We start from the raw sequence: 13,882 nt of genomic DNA, 5'->3' as shown, positions 1-13,882 counted from the left end.
TGTAAGGTGCTCCCACAGCTACCTCCCTCCATGCACAGGATCAGCTGCAACACTGGGCTTCAAAAGACAAAGCAGAGCATCGCCAACACTATTCCTTCACCTCCCCTAGCTATCCCTTGCTGTAAGCAGGAGAGAGCCTCCAGAACTGGTGGTCTGCAGCAGAGCAAAAGGGACAGGCCAGAGGCCTGCTGCTGGAGACATGGCGAGCTGCCCAGTAGGTTTCCGTTCTGCCATTTAACTGCTGAGCTCCTACATGACTTAGCCCAGATCAAATATCTTTGACCACATCTAACCTGATGCGCAAGCTCTGATTCACCGTTTGCCATAGAGCAGATTCCTGTGCAATGCAGGAGTATTTAAGGACCTAACAATTTAATAGAGGGCAAGCAAGGGCATGACTTTCCTATACACTAGCTGCTCTGTGGTAACCATGTATATGCTTCACCCTATGCTAAACGGGAGTTCATGGCCTACTCTTTCACTGAAAAGTAAACTCCCTTCAGTTACTTCGCATCTATCATGTGCAGAAGCACGTGGCTGGGCATTTACCGAGAAGCAGCTGGTATGCGTTTACGTGCTATCCTATAATGGCTTGTCTGAGTGTCCATTCCCCAGCAGCTCATGGACTGATCATGCTGCGGTGGTAATGCATTGAACAGTCCAGCCCATGGAGCAGATGTGCTGTCTTGCAAACCCAAAGCTTACAATGACACTAAGTCTCTATATTTAACTGACTGCAGGTGCACTGGCCCTTAACCTGTCCCTCTACCTGCCTTAGAAGACGCCATCAGAGTACAAAAAAAGGAGAAGCACCCAACTGGAAGGATGGGGTGGCAGACTGCTCTGCTCCTGCCATCCTCCACCTCTCTTCTGCTCCATAAAGACCCAACAGGTCCCAAGACACGGCTTTCAACAGTGACAGTCCAGCAAGAACAGCCCAGGAGACAAAGCTTGCTGACACCAGAATAACCCAGTACTAATGAGAGAAAGGGTTGTTATGACCAGCCAGGGGAGCTGAAAAGCTGCCTAAGGAGCAAAGGGTCACCACTGGCATCTCCAGAAAGGCTGTCTGCCCACAGGCAAAACCACATAACAGAAGCCCTGGTGGGGCAGGACCTGCTAAGGCTCCAGCATCAGAGGTTAATCCATGAGTGCATGTGGGCTGTCAGCACTCTGCAGAGGTGCTAATCCATGGCCAGGTGCCTGACACAGCCTGATAACACCTCCTGCACATGGCTCCTCCTTCACCAAGTTGGTGCTGAGGCTGGGTGAGGTCCAGAGGAGGATGCTTTATCTCTTTAGTGAAGAGATAAAGATTAGTCTATAGATTCAGCCATTTCCAGTACACGAACAAACCAAGGGCTTACAGTTTTGGGCAGCAGAGCTTAATCTCATAAGAAATTAAATCACAAGCAGTTCCACGGATACACAGCATCAGGGGGGAGAGAGAGAGAGAAACAAACACCAGTCTACACTGAAGTCCTCAGAATCCTCACAATTTGTGTTATCTAAAATGTTCTCCTGGCCACCTCACAGCATGCTCAGGGCTCCCAGAGGAGCCAGAAAGCCACTGCTCAAACGGCTCTGAGCGCTACTGAGTAGATAGGACTATTCACTACACAGCAAAAAGCACCATGGCAATAACCATCCCTAGTGCTGTACATGCAACAGGCAACGACGCCTCTGAACTGATGTTCGTGCTTGTCCCCCAGTAAGCTGTCTGCAGTGTAAGGTAGGCTACTGCATGCCTGAATTACCGGCTGCAATACCAGTGATGTCTGGTTTCAAGCCCAAAAGACCTGTATTCACAGAACTTCCACCTAAACATAAATCACATACATACACCTTTGTCTAGTGAGACAGCCAAGCCTGCACCCCACTCCTTAAGCGGATTCTTAATCAAAGAGAGGATCTTTACAAGGTCATTTCTTTCATGCTAAACCATCTTCAGGCATTAACATTTAATTTTCCCCAGACATTGCTAGGATCCTAAACCAAAGTTTTTCTTTATCATCAGATTATCCTAAGAAAAGAGGAACAGCTCTCCTTCTTAAGACTTCAGTAAATGGAGTGAGGAAACTCCTGAAAAAGCTTTACCAGACCCAGAGAGAAGTCACTGTTCATTGTGGGTGACCAGTTTTGCTCCTTGCTCAGACTTTCAGCTACTAATGCCACAAGCGCAATCAAAATGCACATCTGAGTTGTACCCCCCTAGTATCCTCCAGAACCATCTGGCCCAAATTATATTATCAAAGCAAAGGATGTTACTACATTCACCCTTTATTGAATCCCGGGAAAAACGCTTTGAGATCAGCCCCAAACTATTTTACTAGCTCTCCTCAACCTTGCTGAAAAAGCCCCCAAATTACAAAGTTAATTGGCAGCACATTGTTACCATATGTGGTGTGCAAGAGAAGCACTGAAGTTTATTTAGGCATCAGAACCAAAGAAGAGTGGAATATTACTGCTCTTTATGAGGATTTTGTGTTGGCCTTGGTTACTAAGGCAGCCCCAGCCTTAATCCTTCTGCACGTAGCCGGCCCAACATACCACAGCACACTGCAGCACAGGGGCACCAATCTGCCCCCATCCCGGTTCCCCCTGAGAAACTCAGTACACGTATTGTTCACTGTGCTTTTGCTTACTAGACCTCAGTGTTTTCATTTTGCATGTTCATATGCTTCTTTCTTGAGTAAAGTTTTCCAGGCTGTCTCACAACTCTAAAGCATGCCCCTGAACCAAACCAGCTATGCTCTACGGCTGCTGGGTCACGCTGTCTCCTGTGGAGCAATCCTCCTTGCTCTAGCTGCCTCGCTCATCTTGCTGGCTCTCTCTCAAATCTGCCCGAGAGCTGGACTCCTGGTCTACAGGCTCTGATTTCCACTCTTCCCATTTAAAGTCTCAGTGAAAAAAGGTCCGTAGCAAATTTGTATCACCAGGATCCTACTCAGACTGTTTTTCCCCCTTTACACCGGCAGCAGTAGCTTCTGTTGAAGCATTTGCACTGATGCAGCAGCATTCACTAAAGCATGAAGTCCCAGCAGCTCCATGACTGCAGTTCATAGTTGATGTCTACAGTAAAATTTGTACCCACAGGCTAGAAATACTCTCTCCCTATTTTTAAACTCTGACAGAATCACTATATTAGAGTGTCCTGGCACAGACAGCACAAGGTATACTAACGTCCCAGCCCCACAGATGCACCTGCAGAGCTCCTGCTGCCCCATCTGAAGGAATGAACTACAATTTACACAATCTAGCAGGGGTCATGGGCAAAGATTGCTTGCCTTAAAGCTCCATAAACTATTTTTAAATGCTCAAGTGGACTTTCATGAAGTGAAACATCAGGTTTCAATTAACATGCCTTCATTTCCCAATCTGATGTGTGTTAAACAACCTATCAAAACCTCATAAACTTCAGTTCACAGCATTTTCATTTCCGGATTCTCTCTTCTCCTCTCAGCTTAAGTAATATCTTGTGTATTAAAATAATGTGTTTAAAAATAAAAACAAATCTGGAGAAAATAAGGCAAAAGTCTGATGATTTCTGTCCTTCATTGGTCAGTCCTGATTTTTCTGGAAGACAAATCAAGACCGCATCCTTCTATGGGTAAGTTCTGGAGAATGCAGAGAGGTGAAGTAAGTTACTTCCTCACTGAAGGGAATATTTGGGATAAGATACCTTCAGTGCACAGAGCAAAAATCCAGTGTTTCCAGAAGCCCGTAACAGCTTCTGTATGTATATACGCAGCAATGCATTTCACAAAAGAACCATTCTGTGTGGCTGAATCTGTCTGCACATCTTGCACACCACATTTTAAGAAGTGTATTTCTTACCTCCAGGCACCCACCCATCTGACCTGCACAAAACAAACATCTCTAACATTTCTGAAGACTTCACGACACAATTAGAGCATGGAAAATGAGGCACTATTCCGCCTAGTGCAAATCCACGCTGCGACATGGCCAATCTTCTGTACTGATAACAGTGGAAGGACAATGCCAGGGGCAGAGCAAGCAGACCTTGTCCAGCACAAGTGCTTCTCTCTGGGTTTGTCAGCTGTGCTAATGTGCCCAAAAATGTCACGTGCAGTCTCTATCAACAACTACATCACATGTGTACATGAGTAATTTACCCACCCAAGTAATACTTTCTCTAATGGTTGATCTATTAGGTAGAGCAAATATAAATAGGTTCTGAGAACAGCGTTGCAGTGTGAGATAATCCAGAAAAACCAAGTCACCACCCACTCCACACTAACACTCCAAAAGGCTGCACTGGGGGTGACAGATACTAGAATGACCATGAAGGTATTTTGTTAATAACTATGACCTAAAACTGTGTTTTACACTGTTTTCTTTTGTAAGCTTTTACGTCTAAAACTTGCCACTGTAAGATCAGAATTTCTTACCAAAGGCCTCATAAAACAAAGGATGAGACGTGCGCTATCAGTGATTTTAGGCTGCAGTCTCCATGAGGACAGTTAATTGTAAAACAGTAGCATGACCTTTAGGGAGACCTGCACCACTTCCAGATGCACTGAGGGTGCAGAGAGTAGGGTTTCTTCTTCCTTTTGGGAAGGAACTCCCTCCACCCACACAAACAAGTGCCCTTCTGGCAGGCTGTGGGTGACAGCAAATCACCCAGCTGGTGCTGGAAGCCTCAGAGCAGCCTCCAGAAAAGCGGCTCTGGTACCAGAAAGGATGGACCTTGCCTTGGCCTTAAGGACGCCGAGTACTGCCACCACAGAAGAGACAAAGTCCCTTCCCTTCAATGTCCAACAGCGGAGGCCCAAAGGAATAGTAAGAACAGAGTAACCCTACTCTGCTGCTTGGTCTCGTGTCCTTCCCCTTGGTTTTGCTTGCTCCGCTTTATACCTACCCCTCTGCCCATCAGGCCATTGTTGAAAGGCAGTCCGATGAAGCTGAAAGCTGCCTCCTGGATGAAGTAGGGATTCAGGATACGTATCTCATGAGGTTCTCTTGGGACACGGGTTGCCACTGACTTCCAAAAGCCATCAGAGGCACTCTGGTAACAGAAAAAAAAAAAAAGAAAAAAAAAAAGAAAAGAAAAGATAAAACAACAAATACAATTATATACAAAAGACAGCAGATTGCTATTACTATTTAAAAAAAACCCCAAACCACTACTGGCAGCAGTTCCCGCTGTCCCTGCTCACTGCCACATGGCACTAGCATGAGGTTGTAGTGGGAGGGTGCGTCCTGGAGGGGTGACAGCAGCACGTGCAGATGCACTTGGGCTAGTCTGGATGACGAGTGTGAGGAAGACAGAGAGGCCTGGGCTTCACCACGAATCGTCCCCTCCCTGGTGCCATCTTTTCACTCTTATTAGCACTTCAGTTAGTTTTGTTAATGGCTTAAGCTTTCTAGCACATGCTGTGATCACTCTCACCTGCTTCCAAGGAGATGTACCCTTGGATAGCAAATGGTTTTAAGAACATTCAAAAAGCTAAAAATGACCACACAGCTCTATTGTCAGTGTGAGCTACATGCTTCCCACTTTATCCTAGATTTGTTCCTTTCTGTTAGGTTTTATGTGAATTAAGCTGTAAGCTTATACAGGTGCCATCTTGCCTTGTGAAGGGCCATGCATGTTCAAGGTACACGGGAAAAACCAACTAAGTTTGTCCTTTATCGTTTTCCAATAATTGTCTTTAATTAAAGTCTTTACCCTGCAAACGTGGGAGAACACTGGCCTTGAATACCGCTACCCCACTAGACAGCCCTGCCTAGAGAGGGGCTCGTGCCTCTCTGCCACATGACTTTATCTCATTGCTCCTGCTGGTCCAGGTGTTAGCGGGTATAGCATGTACTGCCCCCAAAATAACCGGAGGCTCCTTGTTCACAGGACTTACAGAATGATTACATTCTAACGTTTCCCTTCTATTTGGGTTAAAAATTCAGAGCAAGGCACAGGGAGGATGGCAGGAATTTTAATCTGCTAACCAACAGCTTTGGCAGGGCAATCTGATTGAACACCTCCTTCTCGCAGTAACGAGCCATCTTCCCTGCGATCTCCATGACAAGCAACAGAGGCAGATGTTACACTCTACATAAAACCCATGTGCTTTGGAAGTCATTATTTACACCAGGTTGGGGTTACTTGCAGCTTAACAGTGACATTACAGTTGCTTTCAAAGCACTGCCGAAAATGTTGATGATCCTCTGCAAAATCCTCAGGAGCCTCCCCTGCCCAGCAGTGATTACCCCTGTAATTACTGATGGTAATTCTGCCACAGCCCGTGCCTGCTGCATTTCACACGCTACTTGTGCTGCGCACGGCTCCTGTCAACTCTCATGCCCTGTGGTGCTGAACACCTTACAGGGGCTTCTTTATGGAACAATCCCATGGTGATCTTCAGCTGCTGAATTTCAGATCCTGAAGAATGAAACTTTGGGAGATGGTTAGTGCCTTGTGAAAGGCATTAACACAGCAAACTCGATGAGGATGCACGTTATTATCCAAACCAACAGCCTAAGATAGCTAAATGCCATTGCTATCCTGTTTTGATCCCACGTCCCCCCTCAAAGCTGCTCAAACACAATACATTTTTGCCGACCGAGGAAAGGATCCTGCGAGTTTAAGTTTGCGAATCAACAATGGCAAAGTGCTCTCAGGACCCTAAATGGAAAAAGAAATCCTAATTAACACTCATGTTCTTTCATCATAGTTAAATTACAAAGAATGCCTGGTGTCAAAGAGGTCTAACACTTGCCATTATATACGACATTTTCAGCCACTGTGTGATCCCACCATTTTAAAAAAAGGTTGAAAATAAAATATCAGCTTTACAAGTGTTAATAAAGTCTAACATCTATTTGATCACGGGATTTGAGGGATTTGGTATGTCAGCTGAGTTTTGCCTACTTGTGAAAATTCATTAAAATTTGGATAAATATGAAACCTTTGGAATTTCCTAAAGGCACATGTAAAGCAGAGGTCTTTCAGTTCCAGGGAAGGAGGGGGAAAAAAATTAAATTAAAAAAAAAAAAAAACAAATCACAGATTCCACTTGCATTAAGCACGTTCCAGGTCTCCCAGAAATTAAGATGATAAACAAAAATCTTGAACAGCTACTCATTCAGTGAAACCATCTTATCATGGGTTTAAGCAGGCACACCCTGGAAAAATAGCGTGTGACCCTGAAACTAAAATAAATTTATAAGTTGAATTACGATTTCACGTGCAACTCTAAATATGGCATTGCCTATATTTTGCAAACAATTCAAACCAAAGGTCTGTAAGCTATTTAAAGTGGACGAAAGCTCCCTTTTGTTTGGACTCACACTCCATAAGAGATTCTACATAAGTTCTGGGATTTAAGTAGCTTTTACACAGCTTTTACATCACACACAAAATATTAAAGAGAAAAAAAAAAGATTGCAAGCACTTCAGACTTTTGTTCTTTGCTGTTCCTTGAGCTATTCTGAAAGATAATGACACATATCACAGCTGCCCATTTCCCCAGTGCTGTGTGAATCCCTAGGACCACACCTGGCTCCTCTCAGCTAGTTCAATGCCAGTGGACCCTATCCATAGCTGAGAAAATAACCTGTCCACTGTGCTCCCTTCAGCATGGCTGTTTCTCCTGTCATTCACCCAGACGATTTCCCTGACCGCTTTCCTCACCTATCACACAGCTCCAAAATTGTTCTCGTTTCTCCCTTCTCTCACTTCTGTTTGCTCCGTGTTCTCCCCTGTTAACTTTTCTGTGCAGTTCCCCTTAAGATTATTAGCGAGGGTATTCTTTCCTTTTGGTATGTTTTTCCCCCCATAGTTTCTAAAACAATTCTAAGGAGAAATATGGAGTCTCAGCAGACAGCTCTTGTACTTCCACCTATACACTAGAAAAAGCCCCGTATAGGGCTAAAGAACTAAAAACTTTTTCTGGCTCATAATTACTGAACTGCTCAGCCTTGTGGTTTAGCTCTTCAAACCCTGTAGTTTTGAGCTACATCTCGAGCCTTGTGGTTTTGTTCTGCAGCTTGTCACTGGCAAGCTACGAAACACCACGCCACCCCAAGGGCAGGCCCCGGGAGGCTGCTCCCCTGACACAACCCCCTCGGGAGCCGCGGCATGGGGAGCACAGCCGCTTCTGAGGCTCCACGCTACCGCCGATGCTCGGCCGCCGCTACGCCTACCGTGGATGTTCGGTCTGATTGGACACAGATGTTTAGAGAGGTTTCCAAAGCAATTACTTCCCGTCGGGGAACTCTGTCCCTTTTTAGGCTGGGAGGAGACAGGCAGCCACCCGAGGAGCAGCAGGCACTGGGGGGAAGGCAGCTTCTCCTGCCAGATTCGGGAGCTCAGACTCACAGTCTGAGGTTGGGGGCATCCCCTGTTCTCCGCTACAGTGACTAAGCCTGCAGTGCTTAAGGGTGGGCCTCTGAGGAGGCAATATCTCCCTTCCCAATTATCATAATAAGAAGTCAGAAAATGAGTCTGAAAACTGCTTAGGCAATGTTCCCCCAGTACCTCATCACTCCTGGCATTGAGGTGGAAACCATAGGGTCCATGCTGGAAATTGTGTTTCCCTGTGCTAAGTATCAAGCACTGGAACAGGCTGCCCAGGGAAGTGGTGGAGTCACCATCCCTGGAGGTATTTAAAAGACGACTAGATGTGGTGCTTTGGGATATGGTTTAGTGGTGGGCTTGGCAGCATTAGGTTAACGGTTGGACTTGATGATCTTAAAAATCCTTTCCAACCAAAACAATTCTATGATTCTAAATTCCAACCTTGAGCCTCAGTCACAGATCAGCATTCACGGTCCCAGGGGCTGCCAAAAAGAGCTTATGCTATAAGCATAAGGAAACAAGCAACACAGAGAGAGAGGCAGACAGGAAAACATGACTGAAGGGCACGTCTCTGAGGGCCATAGCATTTTTAAGCAATCTTGGAGTGTTTTCAAAATTGTATAATTGTAAAGGACATCACTAAAGGCTTTAGAGGAAACTACTTAAAAAGTAGAAAGAATTTAGATGGGCCAGAGCTTTCAAGACAGTCTCTTATACAGCTCTCATCCGGGGAGAGAGGCAGAAATATCCCCTCTGGAGACGCCACTCCAGGAATAAACGGGTACAGACACGACAGACCAGAGATGTCAGGTTGTGAGGAAGGGATAAAAAATGGCTGGGCTCATGTAATAGCTACAGGGACAAGAAATCCAGCGGTAATTCCTCATTCTGTCCATTTGCAGAATACTGAAGGGTAATAGGGACAGCCGATTGTCAACTATTTTTGTCTCCATTCAGTTTTCCATCTCCTTTTCTCAGATTACCGAGGTGAATCACAACATACACTAAAATAAAATGTGGAAACTCGGAGCCTCAGCCAAGAAGCACACCTCAATAGAAGATACAAACAGCTAGAAGCAGTCTGAGCCTCCCAGAATAAGAACATTTCTAATATACTAAGTAAAATGAGGGGTAATGCTACTGCAACCTGATGACACGGATGCTACCTCTTCTGTACCTCTGTGATACCACTGAATTTAGGAGTACAAGCAGCATTGCTCTGGAAGAGTTCTAAGTCTGATGGGAAGGGGACAGGGAGATGGCAAAGGTCAGCTATATGCCACACAAAGCTGAATAAAGACCAGGTGTGCAATACTCTGCTGCACAGTAACAAGACAGATGAAAATGCTGGAGAGAGAACCTGTGGTAAATGGAGATTATTGCTCTTTCAAACTCTGATGACACCAGAAATGGAGAGGAGTGAGGGCATGAGGGGAAGAGAAAGCCAGGGGATGATGTACCCGTCACGAGACCTCACTGTGCCTGGGAGCACACAGTTCACTGGGACCTCTGCCCCACCTAGGCTGGAACATGGTTTATTCTATACCCACCATCCACAAGAACTCACTGTCACACAAACACAGGGTCCAGCAGAACCGCTGCAATCCACCCACAGAGGCTTCTGAAAGATTTCTGCTCAGGCGTAACTGGATTAGATGCGGAAGGTTTGCTTCCACTAGAAAATAACCATCTTATCAGCCAATGCTGCATTTCTCAGCGGTCAAGTAGACACGAAGGCCTAGAAAATGCTCTTCTACAAGTGGTAATATAAATGAAGTTGCATCATTTGCACCGACTATCAACGCAACAAGGAATTTTTAGCAACAAGAACAGAGGTGCTGAGAGCCTGCAGTCTGGGCTGATGGTCAAATGCCAGACCCACTAGCCCACACTTCAAATATATTTACTCAACTTTCCAAAAGTGATGGAGAACCCCTCACCACCCTTTGTACACGTCTCCAATGGCCAGCACTCGTTCTGAATGTTCCTATCTTCAGTTTCTAGAGTCTAGAAATGCTCTAGAGTCTGGAGCATTTTGTTCCATTCTTATCTGCCCCACTGAAAAGCTCTTACTCTGCCCTGAAGCAGGAACATCGCAGATTGTGTTCAAGCCTTTCCCTCATCTCTTTTTGTCCCACTGTCAAAAGAGATGCAGGTTTTGGACTATCCAACAATATGATACCTCTAATCTTTTATTGTTTTTGTTTCTTCTCCCTGAATACCCTCTCACTGACCAAGTCTAAAATCAAATGGTTGTAATTTCCCAGGCCATTCCCCTGTCGGTATTCCCCATCTCCCAACAGCCTCACACCACCCAAGAGAATTCCTGACAGGTTGTAAACTCCCCAAATGTAGCTTTTACTAATGTTTCTCAGTGTGAAACCCAAATACATTTTTTACTTAGTGTTTTCAGCAGCAAAGAGCAACAAAGCATGATGGAGACAAAAGCACCTCAATACATGGTACTACTAGAGCTTTCTTTTTTTTTAAAGCAAAAATCTAACTATTCTTCTTCGTTGGTAGAGTTGAGCTAATAATACTTCACTACACTAGAGAGATTAGTTTAGGCTTGATAAGCAGGTTCAAAACCAAGAGAAGGGAAACTTAATTCCAAGTAGCGGTTGCAGACTTTTAACTCTGTGCCAGACACGTAAACTACACGGCACCCTGGCTACACGTGAAGCTGGAAGCCGCCCTGTCCACAGATACCGGCTCAGAAAGCAGCAACTTCAATGGTGACAAAAGCCAGCTGGGACTTGAGGGTGGCACTGGTGCATTATACATCACTTCACTAAAACTCAGCAACGTGCTCATTCCCATGGCTGTCAGTAGGAAGTTTCTGCCCTGTTTACCTGCAAGCATCTATTAGGAATAAACTGAAAAGCACATTCAAATAGGCCTACTGAACTTCAAACTTCATTTGACCTATATAACTGGGTGCTACAGCTCACCTAAATACAGACAGACGTGGGCCTCCTGTTGCTGGTCTAACACCAACTGTAGTCTTGCGATTCACAGGACTAGGTAGCACAAGGCCAAGACCAGCTCTAAAAAGCCAGGAGAGCACATTTAGTTTTATGCTATGCTGTAAATGAAAAGGAAATCCTTTTTTTTAAAAAATGTATTTCTATGGTTTTATCCATGTAACTGAGAACAAAATATGGTTCACAGTTGTAAGATAACAAAACGCTGTTGAAAAAGAGATTGTCCTGTGAAGAAAATGGAACTTGGAAAGCGTCAGATGAGCTGCATCAAAACACTGAAGATTATTCTGACGAATACTGTGTTTCACAAGTCAAAGCATAAATGATAGCTCACATACGGCGTGTCAGAAGACGTGTTTGTACTATGCGCAAACAGGGTGATGGATAGACTGTACTACAGACTCTTGTTCAAAATGTAAGCTGGATTTTGAGCCAAAATTTGAAGAAATATTCCTGTTTTGAAATATCTTAGGAAAGACGGAAGTTTTAAGTAAAAGGAATGGACTTAGATAATTTATGTTTGTGTTGTGGTTTTTTGTCTGTGAATAATAATAATCCTTCAGTGAAAAAATATCTAAAGTAGTACAGTTTCAGGAAAATCCCTGAGAAGAACAAGCCCTATAATATCACCATTATTTACAGGGTATTTTATTCCTATAAGGGACCAGCCCCTTTATTTCACTATTATTTTTATGACATCATTTATGAAATGTCATTCTCATATAACATCTATTAAAAGAATACCAGGGTTGAAAGGCCAAATCCACGTGTTAGTAAGTGCTGAAGCAGGACAGCCCTGCGACTTTAGCTCAGGATTTCTGTTGTGAACAGTGACTTTCTAATTTTCCCACAAGATTTTTCTTATATCACCATATATCTAAGTGTTTTACAAAAAAACCTTTCATATTTAGAGCATTCTCTGCAATATTTGGCATGTATTACACGATGTTACAGGGGAGAAAACAAACAAAGATGAATTCCCATAGTTTCCACTGCCTCCTGATGCTCTACTTCAGACACCTTATACTGAATTTTCAGAACATTTGTTAAGCTCACAGTACAACTCCATTGACTTTGCTGCTGCTGAACACCCAGCTCTCCTGCATATCCGCCCCACGAGACTTAAATGTGTTTGGGGGAAATTCTGATCTAATTTGCCCAGCATCACATCAGTTAAAGGCTAAACCACCTCCTCAAGAGGAATCCTGTGTCTGTAACTGAGGAGATCATACTTTTTTCTCTCCTTTCCTCAACATCTTCTACAGCTTCTGCAACTACTCATACCAAGGCTGAATGTCTTGCGTTACAGAAATCAGTCTAAATCTCAGTCTTCCCTCTCCACTAGATAGACAGCTAAAAGAGTGAGGATGTAATTATGTAATTAAGGATAACATCTGCACAGTAGAATGAATTAATTTTGAAAATGCAATGTTATTTTTTTTGCTTTTCCTAACTTCTGCAGCTTGATTTTTATAACCATAAAGCTCTTCAAAAAGTTTTAAAGGGTAACTTAATATGTTTAAAAAAAAAAAAAACAAACCACAAACTCAAGGAAAACTCCACCAAATAGAGGAATTAAACCCAGGCCACAGTCCTCTAAGTACAACTACACGCTCCACTAAGCTATTGTATTCTAGATCAGCTGTTAAGAAGAGAAAAAATGAACCCTCTTATAGGGCTCCTGACTTATTTACACCTAACAAACCTCCAAGTGTTTGAGGAGTTCCCTGCTGGTTGTAAACCCTTCTCTTCTCTGCTGTCCCTAGTACCCATCACTCTTCAACCTCCAATACTCCTGCTTTGCTCTCTCGCCACGCACCAGACCAGGCTACTGCTCCTTCACATTGCCCAGGTGGCTGGCAGGATGAGAAGGGGTTCCTGAGAGCCCAGGAGAGCTTCCCTGCTCCCAGTTCATGCCCCAATCTTTTTGCAGAGAAGCAGTTGAAGGGAAAAATCCTATTTTATTCCTACATGCCTGGAGATGCTGCTGCATCCCAACTAACCGTATGGGAAGGGCACCTGACCAGCGCAGGCAGGGCAGGGGGGCCTGGTAGGACAGATGGTGCCCAGCGCAAGCAGCGCCCAACAGCCCCTGGGGAACATCAGATGGAGCCACGAGATTTCACAGACCAGCAGGAGCCCTAGCCGCCTGCCGTGGTAACACAGCCTCATTGATTCCCAACCACAGCCCTGAAGAATTAGAGAATCTCAGCAAAATAGGGTGGGAGACTATTTTTTTATTTTTATTTTTTTTAAACAGGGATAAAACTGTGCATTTTCAGTAGCCTCATCCTGAGAGACAGCTAAGTTATTTTAGCTGAACTTTCCAGCGGTGCCAAGCACGTGGCATGGAAAACATCAGCTCAAAGATGACAGCGTAATAAAATGATAGAGCATTTTCCCCATTGCTTATAACAGAAAACATAAGGTGATCCCAACTATAAGCACAGCTACCTGCTTCACTTACAACAGTATGCCTGCACAAAAGAAATACAAAATTAAAAAAAAAATTTAAAAAAAAGTCTTTGCAGGCTTTGGTGACAAAGCATGAGGGCATCCCAGGGCATCTGAGGACACCCAC

The 13,882-nt window shown here is 44.4% G+C and overlaps 1 protein-coding gene across 7 annotated transcripts in view; it reads right to left on the bottom strand.

Moving 5' to 3' along the window:
- The window catches only part of ST3GAL3 (ST3 beta-galactoside alpha-2,3-sialyltransferase 3), a 198,432-nt gene that overhangs the window by 23,915 nt on the left and 160,635 nt on the right, over window positions 1-13,882 (bottom strand). For all 7 annotated transcript variants that reach the window (XM_068405794.1, XM_068405792.1, XM_068405796.1 and 4 more), the window contains one exon: window positions 4,883-5,029. In XM_068405794.1, the coding sequence (XP_068261895.1) occupies window positions 4,883-5,029 (147 nt within the window). The remainder of the gene's footprint in view (window positions 1-4,882; window positions 5,030-13,882) is intronic.

The sequence above is a fragment of the Nyctibius grandis genome, chromosome 8 (genome assembly GCF_013368605.1).
Source record: "Nyctibius grandis isolate bNycGra1 chromosome 8, bNycGra1.pri, whole genome shotgun sequence".
Lineage (NCBI taxonomy): Eukaryota > Metazoa > Chordata > Aves > Nyctibiiformes > Nyctibiidae > Nyctibius > Nyctibius grandis.
This window is presented reverse-complemented; position numbering and strand designations above follow the sequence as displayed.